The 21,095-nt window shown below is 37.9% G+C and overlaps 1 protein-coding gene across 1 annotated transcript in view; it reads right to left on the bottom strand.

Annotated features, from left to right (window-relative positions):
• Positions 1–21,095, bottom strand: part of DIP2C (disco interacting protein 2 homolog C) — a 601,650-nt gene that overhangs the window by 151,635 nt on the left and 428,920 nt on the right. Inside the window, exons 11-16 of the mRNA XM_044678953.1 lie at positions 8,965–9,088; positions 7,021–7,130; positions 6,719–6,821; positions 5,023–5,087; positions 1,116–1,209; positions 808–927 (exon numbers count right to left, since the gene is read on the bottom strand). Of these exons, the coding sequence (XP_044534888.1) occupies positions 808–927; positions 1,116–1,209; positions 5,023–5,087; positions 6,719–6,821; positions 7,021–7,130; positions 8,965–9,088 (616 nt within the window). The remainder of the gene's footprint in view (positions 1–807; positions 928–1,115; positions 1,210–5,022; positions 5,088–6,718; positions 6,822–7,020; positions 7,131–8,964; positions 9,089–21,095) is intronic.

Raw genomic sequence — 21,095 nt, 5'->3', positions numbered from 1 at the left:
ACCACTTACTTATCTATACATAAACCTCCAATCATGGGATTCAAGCTCTCCATAATCTGTTTTCATCCTCTTGTTCCAGTGCTTTTCCAAACCATTCAACCCATCTACTCTACATTTCAGTCAAACTGAATCATTCTCCACATTTATCCCTATTTGTGTGTAGTCCCCTTCTATCTTTATGCTTTTTTTGTTCAGAATGAAGTTGCTTCTATTTTTTGAAGCCCTCCCCTTCCTTCAAGGTCCAACTGAGACATGACTATCACCTCTTTATTATTTTATTTTATTATTTAAAGTCATAATTTTATTATTTATTATTTAAAGTCATTCTTTAGCTCCCTAAATGGAAGTGATCTTTCCTCCCTAAAATTTCTCAGAGCAGGTTGGTTGGACAATTGTCTTATCCTCTTCGGTCTCCCTTTGTGCTGTTATTCTCAATTAATAATATATGTGCCCTGTGCCTGATTCCATTTAAGAGCCTTGAAAGTATTTGAATCTTGTGTAAAAGTAAAACACTCTGTTTTCATTTTTATATTTTGTATCCAAGGCAGAAAACAGTTATTGTGTTACAGCTTATGTTTTAGAGACTGTTTATTGCAAAATTTGCTCAAGAAAAATTCAAAAAGTAATGTGTGTCCCAAGAAATTTTGCAATGACATCAGTTAGTATTTGAAAGTTTTGTGTCTTGATCATATCAAGACTAAAAATATGAAATAGCCCCAGGAATGACATTGCCCACAGAATGTGAGGATGTCTCGTGTATTTTTGTTCCCGAGGGAAGAATTCTGAGGGTAGAAGAGGATTACTTACAGGGGTTTGCTCCATCAGCAACGATCAGCATACGGAGAGAGGAGAGGTTGATGTCTCTTTGATCTCGATGTGCTACTAATGCCCAGTGCATGTCCCTGGATTTGACGCAAGCCACCTTAGCTGAAAAACAAATGTTAATGAACAGGTATGGAGCTGCCCTGGATCAGGCCACATGTTCTAAGAATAGAAAGGTAGGGAAGGTGAAATTGTGACGAACTGTAATTACTGACTACACAGAAATTCTGTGATAACCAAACTGACATCTCTTTGGTCACAGAGCCAAGAGAAGTGAATAAACAGGTCCTTACCTTTATATTGGCAGACCTTCTGTATCCAGGAAAGGGGGTTCACCTTCATTAAGGAATATGGGATACTGATCACATGCATCATGTTCATGACACTCTGGAATAAAAATGAATCAAATTCATATGAGGACGCAAATGTATTGTCTTCAAAACATAAACAGTTAGAGGAGATCCCATCCTGTTGGCCTGATAAATATGCCAGGACTCTGTGAGAAGAACAATTTAAACACTTGGTGAATTTCTCTTGTAAGGATATATGATTACTAGGATTTACAGCTGGAAGGAATCTGAGAGGTCAATTAAGTAAACCCCCTCAATATACAGAAAAGTATTATAAGGTCCCCAAAGTGCTAGTGAAAAATCTCATTTAGGGTTTGTTCCTCTGATCCAACCTGGTAGTGGCTGCAGCATTCTTCAAAATAAGGTCAGCAATATAGGGAGTCAGAATTTGAACTTGGGTCCTCTGACTCCAAATTCTGACCTTCTTGATTGCTTTGCTCAGGTTTTTTTGTCCATAGAATTTCCCCAGAGTAAATTGTTGACTCCACTAGAAGCCCTGATACCATTCATGAACATATTTTTGCTGATCTCTTTAGATGCTCTTGGAAAGAGCTGCTAAAAGGTAGTCTGGACCTCTTCTATGCCTTAGGTTGAACTCAAATTCCTTAAATGGTATTTAAGCCCCACTCCTACCCCCCCCCACACACACACCCCCTCGCTTTAGTAAAGGAAGTTATCATCCTTTCTATGATATAGGCTTTCATTTACTTGAAACATGATCTTCTATCATGTGTTATCTAATAAGCTCTATTTCTCAACCCCCTAAGCATTCTGGCACTGTGCCTTTAATTAAATCAAACCCTGAGGAATGGAGGAGTGTGAGATTTGCTTTAATCATCCAGATAATTCTTTATTCCTCCAATCAGCTTTGTCAGTAGATGTGTTATCTTACATATTGTATGAGTGAGAGAGGAAGGGAGGAAATGAGAGAGGTGGGGAGGGAGAGAGGGAGGGAGGGAGGGAGGGAGAGAGAGAGAGAGAGAGAAAGAGAGAGAGAGAGAGAGAGAGAGAGAGAGAGAGAGAGAGAGAGAGAATGAGAATATGTTTTCCTTATGGCAAATTGAAGTCAACTGTCTAAAACTGTAAGTCATAAAGTCTGTGCCAAACTTCACTGAGAGGGGATATTTCCTCATTGGGAGTTCCCTCTATTAATAACACCATGTGTCAAATTCTCCCCCAAAATAAGGGCTAAAGGAATAAACTTGTTTTTAAATAGAGTATTTATCTGTTCACTATAGAGTAGAGTATCTTACCTACAACAATGAAATGAGGGAGTAGATGTAAACAGTAAGAAATAGTATATAATCCCCCCAAATCTGCATTTTGCTATGAGATGTTTTCTTCTTTTTATTTGAATATGCATTAGTAATACTGGGAGAATTAATAGCTCTTTTAATTTAAAAAAGCTGTATTGTGGACATACTAAGAAAAACCAATTTGTGGGGGATCATCTATAGAGAGGGTGTAGTCATAGTGTAGTTTTAAGCTTATTTTGGGATATACTATATGTCTAACACATATACATACATTCATGTTGGTGTATATATGTGTATATATGACTCCATGTGTGTATATCTTTATCTACCCACATGTCTATCTATCTATAAATATTTATTTCTTTATATACACAAGTTCCCATACCTAGTGCTCACTGTATGCAAAACACTGATAACCCACTAAAAAACTGCCCCATTTCACTTTTCTGCTCTCCAGCTTTCCTGATGTACCCTTCTTTGTTCCCCATGCTGAGAATGAACTTCGTCTTTCAAATGGAGGCAAAGGACCAACGTAAGGAATTCTATCTTTCCCCTGCCAGGAGAAAGGTAATTCAGAAGGGATTTCAAACTCCCTTTCCTTCCAGCTCCTGCTAGGCTACAGGCTGTCATCGAGTGCAAATAATCAACAGAGGCAGTAATAAATAAAATGCAGCCAAGGAGGTGAAATGTCACAAAGAAAATTAAAACCAAGCAGATAAACCATAATGTGAATATTAATAACTATCTGACCTTGTCTAAGACATTTGCCCTTCAGGGCCTCAGTTTCCTCAAATGTTAAATTAAGAGATGAATGATCTTATAGCTATAAGGAACCTCACAGCTTTGAGATTTCTTAGTTCATTTATTTACGTGGCATTTTTAAGTTCACGAGTCATCAAATCAAAAATATAGAACTAGAAGTATAGCCATTGAGTACAATCTCCACATTTTACAGATGAGGAAACTGAGGTAGACAGAGGTTAAGTGACTTGTCTAGGGTCGCCTAGAATTCTATCCACTGTGCCACTTAGCTGTGCCATTATAAAGCCTTTTACCTACATTATCTTATCCAATCTTCACAATAACCCTGAGAGACTGGTAATATAATGGCTTCCTCATGTATAAAATGGGCATAATAAAGCTCAGAAAAGGTGACTTGCTCAAAGGCATGCAGCAAACTACCTATACAAGGTGTATCCCAAATATTAAAATACCCCTAAAACTTTTGGGAAACTTTATATAATGAAGAACTGAACACGTCAAACATGTCAAACAGTGAGTCATTTTCATGATTTCTACTAACTCTCATTAACTAATATTATAACCAAAGAGAAATATAGCATGCTAATAATAGAGAAGTAAGCGAAGACTGGCTTTGGCACCTCCAAAATCCTATAATATGAAATAATAACAATTGTTATCAATTACATAGTCCTTTGAGATTTACAAAGATTTTTACAAACATCTTATTTGGGTCTCAGAAAAAGTGCTAAAAGGAAAATAGTGCAAAAATTATCTCCATTCTGCAGAAGAGGAAGAGGAGAGGTTCACTGACTAACCTACACACCACACACACACACGCACACACACACACACACACACACACACACACACACACAGAGTTAATATCTCAAGTGGACTCACACTCTTGACTCTTATGTCCTGCATGCTCTCTACTCTGCTTCTTACTATTTGGATCCATTTTGGTTGAGCAAGTTGGACAGTGAATTCCACCGCCCTACCTATCATTTTATTTATCCTCTACACTTCATGAAATGTAAAAATCATTGGGGTTGGGGGACAAAAGAAGGAAGGGAAAAATCTTCAATATGAAACTGGCATGGAGTGAATTCTGGGTGGTTATGCTAAACATGCTTTTAAAAGCTACCAGCTAAACAAGTAAATTGGTTTATTTCCCTCCCAATATGCTTTCATTCTGGAACTGTCATCGCCCATCAGTTGATATCCATAATAATAAGATACATATTTCTGTTCAACTCATGCTGAGTTTTCATCTGAAAATGGGGCAATTACATGTTAGGCATTTTCTCTCTCCTTTTTCCCTCTTTAGCACTGTGGAACCCCCAATCCCTCAACATTCATAAACACAGAATCTTTTTTTTTTTTAAGATGGCACCAAGGAAGAGTCAAAGTAAGTTTATCCAAAATAGATTCATGGGAAAGTGAACTGAATATAAACAAGTTGTAGATGATATTACTGCTGCTCTGAAAAACAGCAAGGGGGGGGGTGATTTGTTGAACTACAAATGAAAGTAAGAAAGCCTCATCTCAGCAACTATGATCTCACTATGTGGGTCAGTGACTAAAGTTTGTTGCCACTGAAACCAGCTTGGTTTTCCTGCCTGGTAAGGAAATGAAGTAGCTGACAGTGTAAGTTTTTTTTTTCTTTTTAAAAGGCAATAGTCATCTTTTCTTAAAAATGTGAAGCAAAGTATGTTATCATGAACCCAAGTAAAAGCCAAAATCCTGCTTCTAAAAACCTTGAAATGGTTCATTTGTAAATATGAACAAGAGATGAGGCAGGGACAGGACAGGGGAAAGCAGGGGCATGCAGGGGGTAGGCACATACTCACCGTTAGAATCCCATGCCAGAGGCCAACATCCTTCTTGAAATCTAATACATTCACAATTGTTTCAGCTGTTCAACCAAAATACCAAAAAGATATTACTTATTACAGCCCAGCACAGACAAAAAGGCAAACACAATTTAAAACCAAAAGAGAAATATGAGTGGCAGACAAATATTAATTCAGCTTATTTTCTCAGAAAGTCTCATATTCCTAAATAGATCCTTGAAAAACAAAACAAAACATTTTCTTTCCTTCTGGAACCCTTGCCTCCATAGAAAAGGCTAAACCAAAAAGGCTTTACAATAGTAGGTTTTAGAAAGGTTCAGCTATGAATTACAGTAGAGGATAAAATGGAAGGATGGGGACAAGGTAAGGAGTATAAAGATTGGAACAACAGAGGTTTTCTTTCCCTCCCATTAAATGTCATAGAACTGGAGATTCCCCAACATTCATAAACAAAGAATCATATTTATGAGAACAAAAGCCATGGCATAATGGAAAACATGAAGAAAGTTTATTCAAAAGATATTTGTGGGAAAGTAAATTGTACACAAACAAGCATCAGATGACAATATTGTCTGGGCTGAAAAACTAACAGCAGGAGGAAAAAACTGTCCAAAATTTATTGAACTACAAATGTATGTGGGTGGGCAGTAGACTTGGGGACTTAATGTTCTACTTTTCAACTCTCATTAAAATATAAGGAAGCTAAGATTTGGGACTATTAATAATATGCTGCATATGAAATTACAGTTATCTATCATGAACCAAAGAACCATTTTTTAAGTGCTTGCTATATGCAGAGTACCATCCTAAGCCCTGAAAAGACAAACTGAGAGATGGTAGAACAATAGAATGTCCCTGTTAAAGAAATTTTTCCAGGAAAGGATGTTAAGCCATAGATTCTTATAAATTACTGTAGAAATGACCTGGAATTTGTTTTTTATCCCAGAGTATAAGAAAATCAACTTAGAGGGTCTTAAGAACCCTGACTGATGCAATGATGATCCATGACTCCAGAGGACCAATGATGATGCATACTATTCATTTTATGACTAAGGGATGATTTACTCAAGGTGTAGAATGAGACATCTATTTTTTTTGCACATGAACAATGTGGGAATTAGTTTGCTTGACTATGCCTTTTTTCAGTTGGGTTTTATCATTCTTCTTTTGTCAAAGTGGGTGAGGAGTAGGGAAAATTGAAAAAGAAAAATTGTGCTTTTTAATTGAAAAGAAATAAAAGTTCACCTATTTTTTTTTCTAAAAAATAAATAATCTGATTCAATGATTTTATTTTATAGAGGAAGAAAGTGAAGTTGAAAAAGGCAAGTGACTTGCCCAGGTCACCTCTCTAATAAGTGGTAGGACTAGAGACTGGAACCCAGGCCCATGCTTCCTAATCCACTGCTTTTCCCCTCATACTATATACTACTTCCTCCTAGACAAATTATTCTTTCACCTTTCACGCATTCATTCTCCTTTAGGGGGCCAATGGATTAGTCCAGGTAAGGCAGTTTAGGCATGCAACTACTGAATTGCTGAGATTAAATTGGGAATCTGACCCTATCTGAGATTGATTCTAGCAGAAATAAGCACATTGCTCCCAGGAAAAATCAGTAATCCAATAGGAAGACATAACCCCAGACCCAGGGACAGCACATCTTTGTAGGAAATGCATTTGGGTGCAGGTCTTTACCTTCAGTGTAGCCACATGCCTGGGTGAGGGCTTGACAGTGTGTTAGCAGTGCAATTCTTGTCACGGTCACCCCAAGAACGCTTCCATCTTTACATGTTTTATACTAAAATATTTTAAAAATGGAAGATTCATGAATGTCTATGGCAGAATAGTGTTAGGAAACAATAATAATTAGATTTATCTCATCATTTCAAATATTATGTGCTCCTTACTCAAGGGGCTTAAAAACAATCACAAAGAGACATGATTGGATGCCCCAAATATACCATCACCCCAATGAAAATGAATCACATCTGACTTACTTCAATATAAGCAGTGTCATTATTTGCATCCTTGATGTGTGGAAACCAATCCCGAGGAGGTTTGGAAAGGTGCTTAGACTCCGTGACAAACCATAAGAGCTTTGGCCAACCTTGGGAATAAATGACAAACATCTTTTTGGTTCACACTCACCCAAAAATGAATACAAAAAAAATTAAGGACTCGGTAAAGATTTTTCTGTTTGGAATTTCTTCAAAAAATGTTTTGAGCTACACTCAGGATATTCAAATCCATCCAAAAAGAATTTCAGTTGCCTTCTATGGACAACGCAAGTGAAGGCAAAAAATGAAACAGTCCTTGTCCTCAAAGAGATTATCTTCTGTGGGGAGTAACAGCTGCCTGGATAAATAAATATGACCCACATCTCAATATGCTTATAGAGACATAGATATCAATATATGTATATATGTTGTTATTTAGTCATTTCAGTCATGTTTAACTCTCTTCTTGACCCCATTTGGGTTTTTTTGGCAAAGATCCTGGAGTGGTTTGCCATTTCCTGATTCCAGAACCAGAATTTTATCCATTGCATCACCTAGTGCTCCCACATACACATATACTTATTTATATCCAAATATTGACACATCTCTTGCTATATTAATATATATAAATATATATGGATATATCTCTCTATTTACTGATATATGATATATATCCATATATTGGCATCTCTATATATATCTATATACTAATCTCTCTCTCTATATATATCCATATATTACTATATATCTATATATCATATCATCTCTATATATATCTATATACTAATCTCTCTATATATCCATATATTACTATATATCTATATATCCTAATAGATATGTATATCCATATATTGCTATATCACTCTATAAATTGATATATCCATATATGTCTCTGTATAAACTAAACTATCTCCATATATTGATACATCTCCCTCTTTCTCTCTCCATAAATATATAGAGTGATATATCCATGTATGTCTTCATGTAAACTGAAATATCTCCATATATTGCTACATCTCTCTCTCTCCATAAATATATATTGATATATCCATATATGTCTCCATATAAACTGAAATATCTCCATATATTCATATATCTCTCTATATATTGATATATCCATATATATCTCTGCATAAACTGAAATATCTCCATATATCGATCCATCTCTATATATGCCAATATAGATATATCTCTCTATGAAATGATACATAGATATATAAATATTTCTATATGTGCTGCTATATAGATATATCTATAAAACTATATCTCTATAACTCTCGATGTAGAGATATAAGACACATTAGATATGGATCATATACCTATATGTATACATATATCTATACTTCACAGTTACTTACTTGGTACCTGTCATTAGTATGTGCATATAGCTCTATACATCTCTCTATTATAAATATCAACATAGACATACACAGCCAAATACAAAGTCATTTCATGAGGGGAAGAGAAAAGCACTGAAAGCAAAGGGAATAAGAGAAGGCCCTTGCAGGAGGTGAACACTGAGCTCAGTCTTGAAAAGCTCTAGAGATTGATTCTAAGAGAAAGGAAATGGAAAAAGAGAGGGACATTCCAGCCATGGAGAACAACCTCTGAAAAAACATGGCGACAGGAGATGGGCTCTACAGGGTGGGGAAGTAGCAAGTGGGTCAGTTTGGTTGTGACTCAGAACACCTGAGTGGGAGTGATGAGAAATGAGTCTGGAAACTCAAGTTGGAGCTCATCTGAGAAGAGATATAAATGACAAATGGAGGAATTTGTCATTCATCATACAGCCAAGAGGGAGCCTCTAAAGCTTCTAAAGAGAAAAAATGGCTGAGAGAAATGCATTTTCTGATGTGGTCAGCCAAAGAGATTCTTCCAGTGCAGTTCCCTTGGAATGCAGAACCCCAAGTCAGTGACTCAGAAGGTAATAGATGACCTCCTTACCTTTAAATTGTGGTATTTCCCCCGTTGGGCTTTTTGGCAGTCCTTTATGGCAAGCATCACTAGTCAAGGCCACAGTAACTCCACAGCTTCCAAGTAAAAACCCTATCTGTTGGCTTCCTGCATCCTGAGAGAAGATAACAAAGGGGAGACAATAATTGTTTTAAACGCTGTATAGAACTTATAAGGTCCATGCTCCCTTTGCTATAGCTGGAATAAATTACATTTTGTGGCCCCAAAACATTAAACTATACTCATATGACTGAAACAGGTCACCCTGCTTCAATTGACTGATTCAGGTCATCCTGGCAGGGGTGAAGAAGGTACAATTTTTTAGAGTTTAGTTTATAAACTAGTGAAGGGACTGAGGAGATATCCGCCATTCCCAATCCAAAAAAATCTTAAAAGCCAAGACAGTGTGATAGTAAAAAGTCCTGGCCTTGGCACTGGGATACCTAGATTTCAATCTCGGCTGCCATACTTACCATGGGCAAGTCACTTTATACCTCTCAGGTTCCATTTTCTCATTTGTCACAATAAATAATACTTGTACTATCTACATTAAAGGGTTATTTTGAGAAAAGTGTTTTATAAACCTTGAGGCATGACATAAATGGGAACTTTTATTATGCCGTATTCTCTCCTTATCCTGAGGCTGTAACTTTCATGTTTCTCATGAAATAACTTTTGCACATTAAATGGTCTCCTGGTGGAAAATATTTTGGTCCAGGAGATTGATTCTGGCAACCTGTAAATAGGCACAGGCAGGCCCCATAAGACTGATTTATGAAGGCCCCTTATATAAAAATGGTCACCCGAGGCAGGGACTCATTTCTCTAGTTTTCAGAGCCTCAGGAACTGTGTTCTTTTTTCCCATGTTGGTCTTACTAATGAGTCCCTCCATCTCCCTTGCGATACCGCTAATCCTGTCCCCATCACCCTCTGTTCCTAGAGAGAGCCCTGTCTCACAGCATAGAGGAAGCTAGGAATCCCTTGTAGAGGTAGCCAATTCCACTGCATTGCCCACAAGTCACTACCTCCTCTTGACAGACTCTCTGGTCCCCTAGGAGCCCCTGACACAGGACCTGAAAGGAACAGTGACCAAACTTCTGGGAGGTCCAGACAAAGGGTCCTCCTCTCTTTTGTGCCCTCTCTGCAGCCCCTGTGATGGCTGCTCCTAGAATATGTGCCTCCCTGCCATAGCTGGAGATCCTTTATTTATGATGACCATCACATCAAAGAAAAGGAAGAATAAAATCCCTCTAACTTCTAGAGCAGCCTGAGGGTTTGAGGAATGGTGAGAGATAAGTGAAAGAAGTCTTCTAATAAGGATCTGATGGAGAACATGAAAAAGGGAGAGATTCACCTCTAAAAGACTGGAGAAAGGAAAATTTCAACTTAGTCCCCATTTTCCCATAGGGAAAAAAATGATAAACTGCTGTAAACTTGTTTTCCTTTGGCCCCAAAGGAAAGATTGCTGTGAGAAATGTGTAGAAGCTTCAGAACAAATCACCTACAAGGTTTATACTGCCAAAGGAAAAAAATGAGGGGAAAGGAGCCATAAGTACAAAAAATATTTATTGTAGCTCCTTTTATAGTGGTAAAGGCATAGAAACTAAGACAGGGAGTGGGGGCATCCATTAAATGGGAAATAGCTGAACAAATTATGGCAGAGGATGACAAGGAACACTAAGGCCTGATGAAAATGATAACTTCAGAAAAACCTGGGAAGACTTATATGAACTGATGCAGAGTACAGTGAGTAGAACCCACCCTTTTTATTTTCAAAACTTTCAGACTTTAACCAAGAAGATGAAAGTAGTCTCTGAATGTATATCCAGTTGGCTCTAGTTCCAGGGAATAGCTAGGTTTGTGTTAACCCAATACCAGAGGGTAGTTACCAGGTTGACTCTGGGGTAATCTGAATCCTTTGATGATGAAAGCTACAGGGAGATTTGAGCCTCTGGAGAAGCAGCCTGTCAATGGAAATTTGCTTGACCATTTTTTTCCTTGGAGGTAAGTGTTAATCCTGTTCCCAATGTCACACTCGGAATCTAATAATAAATGGCACACACTTTTGAAATACAAATCCAGAAGTGACTGAGTACAGGTCCTTTGAGAATAAAACTACAAACCTCTGGGAACACATAGGTAGAAGGGAATAATGAATGTGACTTGGAGCCAGAAAATTTGGGTTCAAATCCTATTTTAGACATTTATTAGCTGAGCAATTGCAAGCAAGTTTCTTTACCTCTCAAAGCCTCAATTTTCTCCTCAATGAAATAGAGATAATAAGAGCACCTGTCTCTTAGGGTTGTTGTGATGATAAATGAGATAATGTATATAGAACTCTTTGCAAATATTAAATCACTCAATATTTTTATTGATAATGTTATTATTATTAATATCTAGCATTTATATAGCACTTTAAGATTTGTAAAATGCTGTACAGATGCAATCTCATTTGACTTCCATGATGACTTTGTGATGCCATTATTATATCTACTTTATAGGTAAGGAAACTGAGGCAAACAGAGAAGTGACTTGATTCAGTGTCACCCAAGTATCTGGGAGGATTTAAATCCACCTCCCCAATTCCAGCCAGAGGTTCAAAGGTACAGGAGCTTAATAGACAGAAAAGACTTCTGTTCCAGGCTTACTGAACTGACTTTTTTTCCCCTAAGCACTAATTTATTTTCCAAGTAAGCTACACCATAATTCATTACACATTGGGAATAAAATCAGCCTTCTTGAGTAAGAGAAAAATGAAGTTAACAAGTATGTGTGACTAGGCAAAGTTGAGAATGGCCACACTTTGGAATCCAACTGCTTTTGCTGCATAAAGGAGTTTCTTTTATTGGCATTGACTTGCAAAGCACAGGAGAAACACATTGTAATCCTATCCATCAAGTCCTTGAAGTGATTTAGGGCCATGAATGCTCATAGCTGCAGTTGTCAGTACATTTCCTGCCAAGAACAATATCTGTCCTCCAGAAGCAGCACACAGCCCCTGTGGGTTGGCTCAGACTTTGCCCAGGAGCACCCTGTGATTTCATCATGACCTGGCCTAAGAGGCTGCCAGTGTTCTACTAGGATCAAAGTCATTTCTACTGGACAGAATCCAGGAAACCAAGACGCTTGCCTCCTCTGCTGACAGCAACTCCCTTGGGAAAGGAAAATGTACCTCAAGACCCAGCCCAGATTCTTGTACAAAACATCCTGCAACATGGGGACCAATACTATGACTCCTGGCTCTATCTTTCTTGGGGGTTGATTTGATTTGCCTAGAGCAAAGATGAGATCAAGAAGATTTTGATAAACAAGTGAAGAACTTGGGGAAAAAGATACAGATATAGCCAGAGTGAATGGGTGGAATAAACTCCAGTGCACATACTACCTTGACCTTCAAGGGATAGACCAAGGGCATTTTCCTGAAAGCAAGGATATTGTTGACACATGGGGCTTTCCTCTTTTAGCAGCATATTCAGCTGTGGTAGGACCAAATGACCCTATTCCATATGTGTATAGAAATATGCCTATAGCTACCACTGGTTCCCCTGATGAACTTCTATTTTTAACATTCTGTACATCTATGAACATTTCCTAACAACTCATCTTTCTGGCATGAATCCTGCAAAAAAGGGAGAAGACGTACCCTGATTGCATTACCATTAAGTGTTCTTCTTATGGTTAGCACATGCCAATTTTATGTGGATGGAGGAGAGACACAACAATTGTGGAGAAGTACGATAGGAGGGAGCTCCCAGGGGTCTCATTTCTGTGGCCACAGAAGCATTCCATCTTTCTTGAACTGAATTCTATCAATCTAGTACCCTTTAATCTGTTGTCTTTCCTCCATAGAATGTAAGCTCCCTGAGGACAAGGGTTATTTTTCTTTTCACTTGTATTTATAACCCCAGCATTTAGCACAAAGTGAATGCTTAAAATAAATGCTACCTATCTATCCCAAACCCAACTGATCTCCTAAATCAAGCAGACTACAATGATTAAGCCACTCTGATATCAAATTTATCTAAAGAAGGATGCATAATTAGACCTAATTCAAGATGCCTAGACTTTCATTTCTTCTGGCACATCATGGGTGCTGAATAAATATTTGTCCATTTGACAAAATCTAGGATGTTCAAAAAGTTAGAACTTAGAAACATCTAATTGTTGTTATTCAGTCATTTTACTCATGTCTGACACTTGATGAACCCATCTGTGATTTTTCTGGCAGAGATACTGAGATGGTTTTCCATTTCCTTATCGAGCTCATTTTAACAGGTGAGGAAACTAAGGCAAACAAGATTAAGTGATTCACTGGTGATTTGAGACCAGATCTGAACTCAGGAAGATGTCTTCCTGCCTCTGAGTGGCACATTCTATCCCCTGTGCCACCTAGCTGTCCCAGAAATGTCTAGTACTCTTCTCTTTTCTAGACAGTCAGAAAAAAGAGTAGAAATGTGGTCCTTTACCTATAAGTTTTGATCTACACATTTGGATCTGTACTTCTTTTCTTTGGGAGAAGTGTCTGCTCTGCCTCTGTGATTCTCTCTACATAAACACACACACACACACACACACAAATATATATATATATATATACATATACATATAATGCATAAATAAACATGCAACCCCAATTTACATATATGTGTATATATGGATGTGTATCTATAGGCATACAACCCTAATTTATACATATGCATATGTGTATGTTTATGTGTCTGTGTGTATGTGTATGTATGTGTATGTGTGTATACAACTCCCCACTCCCAAACCCTCTCCTTCCCAAATCCCCATCTTTACTTGCTGGGGAAAAAAAATAAAACAAAATCCTATGGCAGACTGAGAAGGATAAAGAACTATAACAAACATATATATATATATACTAAGACAGATAATATAAAAATCTGAAAGGAAAACAGAGGCTTTGCCACATAAATACTCAAATACAGAAAGAAAGCATCAATCAAACAATCCACAAGCATTTATAGGCATCTGTTATGTGTCAGGTCCTGTGCTAGAATACAAGACAGTCATGGAGAAAACAGAACCGAAAGAGACCTTGCAGTTATCTCCACCACCTCCTTGCCACAGGATAGATGCACTACTAATCTCTTCGACTGAACCCTTTCACATTTTCTCTCTTGTTCAACTTGTTTCTGGATCAGCTAATTACGCTCACTGACCCTTTACTACCCACAGAAAATTGTAGGGTGCTTGGTGAACTTTAAAGTACTCTTATTAATATGAGATATTATTGTGTTAGTGCAAGGGCATGCCTCATTCTACATGAAAAGAATAAATTCATCATCTTCATTCTAATAGCAGTATCTCAGCCTGTCTCTTGTGAGACCAGGGTTCAACTCCTGCAGGTAGATTTGCAAATTCGGTGTGGAATAATGGACAGCACCTGGGACTTGGAGTTTGAGAAACTAGGGTTGAGTTCCAGATCTGTCGTTTCCTGTCTCTATGACTTTGAGTAAGTCACTTAACTTTGACGGACCCCAGTTTCATCAACCATAACATAACCTCTATGGTCTCTTCCAGCTCTAAATCTACACTACTGAAAGACAAACAAACAAAGGGCATAAATAAAACAAAAGAAGGGGAAAATACTGGCAATATGTCTGCCTCTGTTCAGTTCCTGTCCCTTAATGACTGTGATCTTGACTTCTACAATGAAAATTAAAATACTGGGTTCTGAATCTAAAGACCCAGGGTGAAAAGGAATCTGCCCCATGCTACCTGTGTGAAACTTAGGATCAAATTATTAGCTAGACTAGCCTTGGATAACAGCTAAACAAATGTCATGAAAAGCTAACATGCTTCACAATGCCCTGCATGTTACAGGTTCCTTGCATGTGCTTCCTGAATTGAACCTAATGACAGATATACACTCAAGTGATTTCCTTTGGACAGGCTTGGTGGCACTCATCTCTATTTACCAAAAATGTTATTGCAGAGATTTACACAAAATCAGCATCATTCTTCCTACACACAAACACACATGCATATATACTCTTTAAAAAGTTTTCATTGAAGTCTATTATCTATTTTAGTTAGACTCATCCTTCACACATTCAGCACCTCCTACCTTTAAACCTATTTTGCATGGAAAATAAAACTACCAAAAAAAAAAACCCAGACAAATTATGTCATTTTCTAGAAAATATTTCCTCATATTGCAGCAATCGTAAGTGACTTCTCACATCTCCCCCTCAAGTGGACCCTAAGTGTGGCTTTGTCATAATGTTTCATTCCCATCTTCCTCTCCTGCTCTGTTCCTTCTGTCAGAAGGCATCAATCATATCCCAGCAGTATTGCCTCACTAACAAGCATTAGAATAATGGGATGGTGGTTCCTCCCTGGATTTGGGGATCCTCTAAATGCTAACTAATCTCAAGCCTACACCATTCCATATCAACCCTAGAAACTGTCACAGGCTGCTGTAATGAAAAGTTTGACTTTAAATGTTCTGGTTTGCCAAGTCAGCACAGAGTGAATTGTAAATTGCTAGGCACCATATTTGAATATCACTGCAGCCACTACTTGGCTGGATTAGAGAAACCCTGGACAAAACTCATTTTCAAGGGAGTGCTGGAAGCTGCCAGACTCTGCCACCCAGACCCAGACTTACTTACTCAAAATGAGAAGAGTCTTCCCTTTCTGCACTATTCCCTCCAATGTTAGCACCCTCTTCTTTCTCCTCCCCTGAGAACCCTAGGGTTAGCTTTTCTCTTTACTTCCCTGGTAAAAATCTGCCTTCAGACAGGGATCTGATCAAATTAATCACATTAAGGTATAATTAACTGGAGGAGATTTATAATATTAACCTTCTGAAGGACATGTGCATTTTTTTAAGAGAGACAAAATCTTAAGACTGAAGGAATGAGGCTCAACGAATGGAGAGGAGGAGTAACAGGAAGAAAACTAGATTCTTACTTATACATGGATGCTCCTGGTTGGAATTAACATCTTTAAGGTGTTGATGTAAGTCATACTTGGATATGGTCTTGAAAACCTCTTCTGAGAGAGTAACCCTGTCTGAGGGAAACTGTTAGTCATGGAGTGGGAGGGGTTGGCCTGGTTAGTGTTGGATTGAAGCCGAAATCTAAGGATAAAGTCAAAGAGCAGTGCATTGGTCTAGTGATACAGGTCAAAAGCTTGTTGAGTTGTCATAACGCTCCCCCTTCCTAATCCTCCTCCCCAACACCCACCCTACTCCCCAGTCCCCAAAAGACCAAATTCCCTCCTAGGAATGACTTTCACTCCACCTGGTTTATGTAAAAGGGGGTGGGGGAGGTAGAAGGAAGGAAATGCTCTCTGCTCTGGTACATGGCTAGCTTTCATGATCTTACAAATGCCCCAGACTCTGAAACCAATCTTTAATAGTTCTTCCAAGTATGCTGAGCTACCAGAGTTTAGATGGTCTAAGTCTTAGGGTTGGTTCCTACCTCTGAAGGAAGCATGCTAAAACACACCTGACTGGGAAGAAATACAACTTCAATATTAAATTCTTCTTTCTTCTCTATTGACCCCAATATTTGAATTCATGACCTCTTTGAAGAGTGTCTGAGTTCCTGACCCTTTTGGGTTCTTGTGGATATCCTGGTGCCTAACCTTGAACTGGCTGCCCCCCTCATCTGGCTTTCCAGTATGTACATCCTCCAGATTCCTGCCAACCTGCTTGTTCTGACCTACTATCTCATCTTGAACTCTGGTAGCCATAGGATTTCAAATTTAAATTGCTCGATTGCCTCTGAATCCTCACCTTCTTGAATCCAGTTTGGCTGAAGGCTTCTAAGTCAAGCCCCAGTATGCCCTATCTCAGGTCTACACCATTATTTGGCTTTGTTATCCTTGCCTTACAGGCATCCAATTTTAGTAGTAACATCAGATGCTCTTCAGAATCCGTAAGATTTTGAGAAATCCGGGGCTCTTTATAATGTTATCTGTTAGAAGCAGTGTACTGAAATAAGGACTATGTAATAGTGGGATATGGCTGAGCATATCTTCATAGATTAAAAATGCGGTATGGCAAAGAATGAGCAGAGATTCTCTAAATGTCTAAAGTAGAAAACTTCTTGCAATTCCATTAATTAACATTATGTATTATTACATATATTTATTACTGAAGATACCCTCTTAATCAAAAATAAGCATTTATTCATGCCCTACTGATACTCTAAGCCAGATGCTGTGGATATGAAGATAAAAATAAAACCCTTTTTGTCCCCAAGAAATTTATTGGAGGAAAAACATACATGTATTTGGGCAAATATAAGGTAGTATTTGGGATAGAGTCAATAATTTGGAGGAACAGAAAAAATATCCTGTAGGACATACCTGAGTTGAAATTATGACTTTTGTCATCATAGGATCATAGGTCCAGAGCTAGAAGGGACTTTCAGGGACTATGCAATTCAACTCCCTGATTTTTCAGTGATGAAACTGAGGTCTAAGAAAGTTGTGATTTTCTTCCAAGGCACAATCACCACTACATGAAAATACTGCTTTCCTCTACAGGAAAATGTAAAGTGTAAAATGCTAGAATGCTCAAAGGAAATTCAAACACATTAGTATTCACTAATAACTCTAAAGAAAGAAGGAAGCTTTGGTCTAAACAAACAAGTGATTATAGTTGAGAAGAGATGTAAACAGAACCCTAATTAAAAGGTTTGCTAATTGATCTTTCAGTGAACGATATCTGAAGTACCATTGCATCCAACTTCCATGGGCATACAACCTTATATAAATAAAAATACATTTCTATATCTTCAGCTAGTTAATTATAGGAGAAAGGTAACTAAGTGGAAGACAAAACGAATGATTTGGGCATCAAATATTAATATCCACTAGAGTGAAATTTTTTTCTTATATCATTCAAGTCCTTAAAGAGAAGAAAAGATTAGCTGCTTTTATTTCCTCCCTTACAGAACAAATGTCTGCCCAGGAACAATGTTTAATAGTGACTACAATCACATAGGAGAAAACAGACAAGGTGACTCATTGCTGCCTTTTTGTCTAATGAAGGCTATCAACTAAAAAAGGCATTGTGAACAAGATGAGATTTAACTTCATAGTAAAAAAAAAAAAAAAAAAAAAGGTCCAACAAATTTCCATCAACTGGCAGCTTCTCCAGAGGCTCAAGATCCTGTGCCTTCCATCACCAAAGGGTTCAGATTACCCCAAAATCTACCTGGTAACTGCCTTCTGGTACCAGGCTATCACAAACCTAGCTATTCCCTGGAACTGGAGTCAACTGGAAACACACTCAAAGCCTACTTTAATCTTTTGGGTTAGAGTTTAAAAGACTTTGGAAAGAAAAAGCTTGAGATCTGATTCAAATAGTAGGTATCTTAAGAGGGGAAAACCCCCAAACCAACCCATAAGTTTGATTAGAAATTCATTAATAAGTTAGTGTTTGGGTTTAGTCCGAACTAAGAAAATCAGCACAGTACACTTTTGTTCTTCTTCCATTCTGTTTGTCACTGGTTATAATTTGATTCAATTCTACAAATATTTACTAAGTATATCCTAAGCATGTCCTATATGAAATTATATAAAGGCTAGGAGTTTAATGTATCTAACTAGATAGATACAGATGATATATATATATGTATATATATACATATATATATGTGTGTATATATATATATATATATATATAATACAGGCAGTCTAGGGGCACAGAGAATCTATAGAAAAGGGAAATACTTCAGAAACTGAGAAACCACCTGAAAACTTTGTATATTGGTCACTTCAAAGAGGCTTCCCCTCTAATGTGATCAGTAATAGTTTCTCCCCATTCATAAAAATAAAAAAGCAAATGGTTTTGTAAACCTCAGCATTTATTAGGTTCAGTCCCAATGTTTAAGGCACAAAACAATAACTCCTCGAACAATAAAAAGACCTTTAATTCTTCCAGTATGATGTCTTTGCTCCACTAGACACCATTCTGATAGTTGAAGGATGAAAATTCCCTCTTCTCCCTTGGGTTGGATTCCTACTGCCTTTGCCTGCCTTGCAAGTACCCACAGCCAATGGACAAAACTATAGCCTTTCTCCACTCCTGAAGACATGCATGGCTGAGATTTCCTATCTGACACCCTGATATCTTTTTCGGTGGGCAGCAACTGACCCACAGCCCACCATGGGACATCAGCTGGATATAATCAGCCTCTTCATCTGTGCAGGTTACAGCCTATGCTAGCTGAAGCATGCCGACAAGCAATCAAACAATAGAAAAGATCCACCCAGGTCATTCTGTGATAGTATGCACACACACACACACACACACACACACATGCACAAATGCACAGATGACATGTCTTCTTATCACTGCCAGAAACAAATCCTCTACCCTTTGACCAAAGCAGAAGCATTCCTCTTGGGACTGCTCACAAAGCTTGATTTCTAGCTCATTCTTTCCACTCCAGTTCCTGTACTATAAAAAAGGAAAAGAGAAATATCTACAAACACACATGCACCCCTGCCCTCACAGAGGACACAGGACCTATGCTTATCCTTATTCTTTATCCTAATCTGGATTCAGACCACACACACACACACACACACACATCATGATTTAATGCTTATATTTAATTAGAAAAATTCCCAATAATAAGCTGTTTAAATCTCCAAATATCAGCAAAGAGTCCAAAAGATACATAGCCAACTCACAATAAGGATGTATGTTAGAGAGACTTTTGGTCTCTGGGTAATCATTTTTTTTCCACAGCCTCAAATGGCCATCTGCCAAGGCACAAAGGAGTTATGATCTTCATCACCAGTGAAATCATAGATGCTTGAAGCACTGCAGTAGTTCTCTTTTTCTTTTTTTAAACCCTTACCTTCTGTCTTAGAATAGATACTCTATTAGTTCTAAAGCAGAAGAGTGGAAAGAGCTAGGCAACTGGCATTAAGCGACTTGTCAAGAGTCATAGAGGTAAGGAGTATCTAAGGACAGATTTGAACTTAGGCCCTCCCAACAGCCACCAAGCTGCTTCTTGAAATAGTTTTCAAGATATTTTCCAATTTGTTTTTTAAGAAAACATTTATTGAGTGCCAGATACATTGAGCAAGTTCTCAATTTTTAAGAAAAATGAATCCTGGAAAATTATTTGAATTTTCATTGCATGTTTTCATTGGGTTGGCACTAGTGATCACATCTTAACATATGATTTTAGGTTGAATGGTGCATATTTGAATAATGTGACTACTGGGTAACACCATGGAGTTAATTATTCATACTAATTGAGACCTTAGCTGTAAATGACACCACAAGTTCTACATTACAAGTAAATGATGTTTCCCGTCCTCAAGAGATTACAATCCAGAAGTAACAATGATAAATACCTTCAGAGAGAGAGAAATTAAATGGTCTAGAAATTCAGAAGGGTGAAAGTAGTTCTAGCTTAGGGGGGAAAGGTCAGTCAGGGAAAATTTCCTAGAAGAGGTCAAATTGAAGGTAGGCACTCGAGGAGAAATTTGGATAGGTAGTGAAAGGAGAGACATATTATTAGATATTACCAAAAGGAAAGAAGAGTTGGATGAAGCTTTGGGATGGAAACCACTGGAAGTGTTTGGGAATAGTAAGAGTTTAGTTTGCACTAAATAGGGTGTGTGAAAGGGTTGGGAAGGCAAGATCCCCAAAGGCTTTTGAACTTCACATTGCCATGGCATTCAAGGTTGTATAAGTGAATGGTGGGATCAGGTAGCCAGCAATGGGAGCCAATAGGGCTGAGAAACTCATCAGCCTCTCTCCTACACTAGGGCTGCCTTTAGAGTCCATACATACAAACAGAATTTCTATTGTCTGAGATTGGAAACTATTCGCCATAACATTATATACAGGAACTTGGTACAGAGAACTAGCATGATAATAGAGAATGTGAGTTCCCAAATAGCTTTCTTTTTGTTTCTATTTAGTGTATCTTCCTTGTCTGGTGAGTGTCCTGGTTTGGGAATGAGGGACAGACCTGTCCTCACCATCAAGTTCTCTAAAGTCCAGGCATGTATTACTCTGCTGGGGAATACTCTGGACCATTCATGCCACAGGGCCAAACAAGTCTTAATCTATGACTCATATCATCTCAGATTCAATTCAGTAAACATGTATTAGG

This window comes from Gracilinanus agilis, chromosome 5 (genome assembly GCF_016433145.1).
Source record: "Gracilinanus agilis isolate LMUSP501 chromosome 5, AgileGrace, whole genome shotgun sequence".
Classification (NCBI taxonomy): Eukaryota; Metazoa; Chordata; class Mammalia; order Didelphimorphia; family Didelphidae; genus Gracilinanus; species Gracilinanus agilis.
This window is presented reverse-complemented; position numbering and strand designations above follow the sequence as displayed.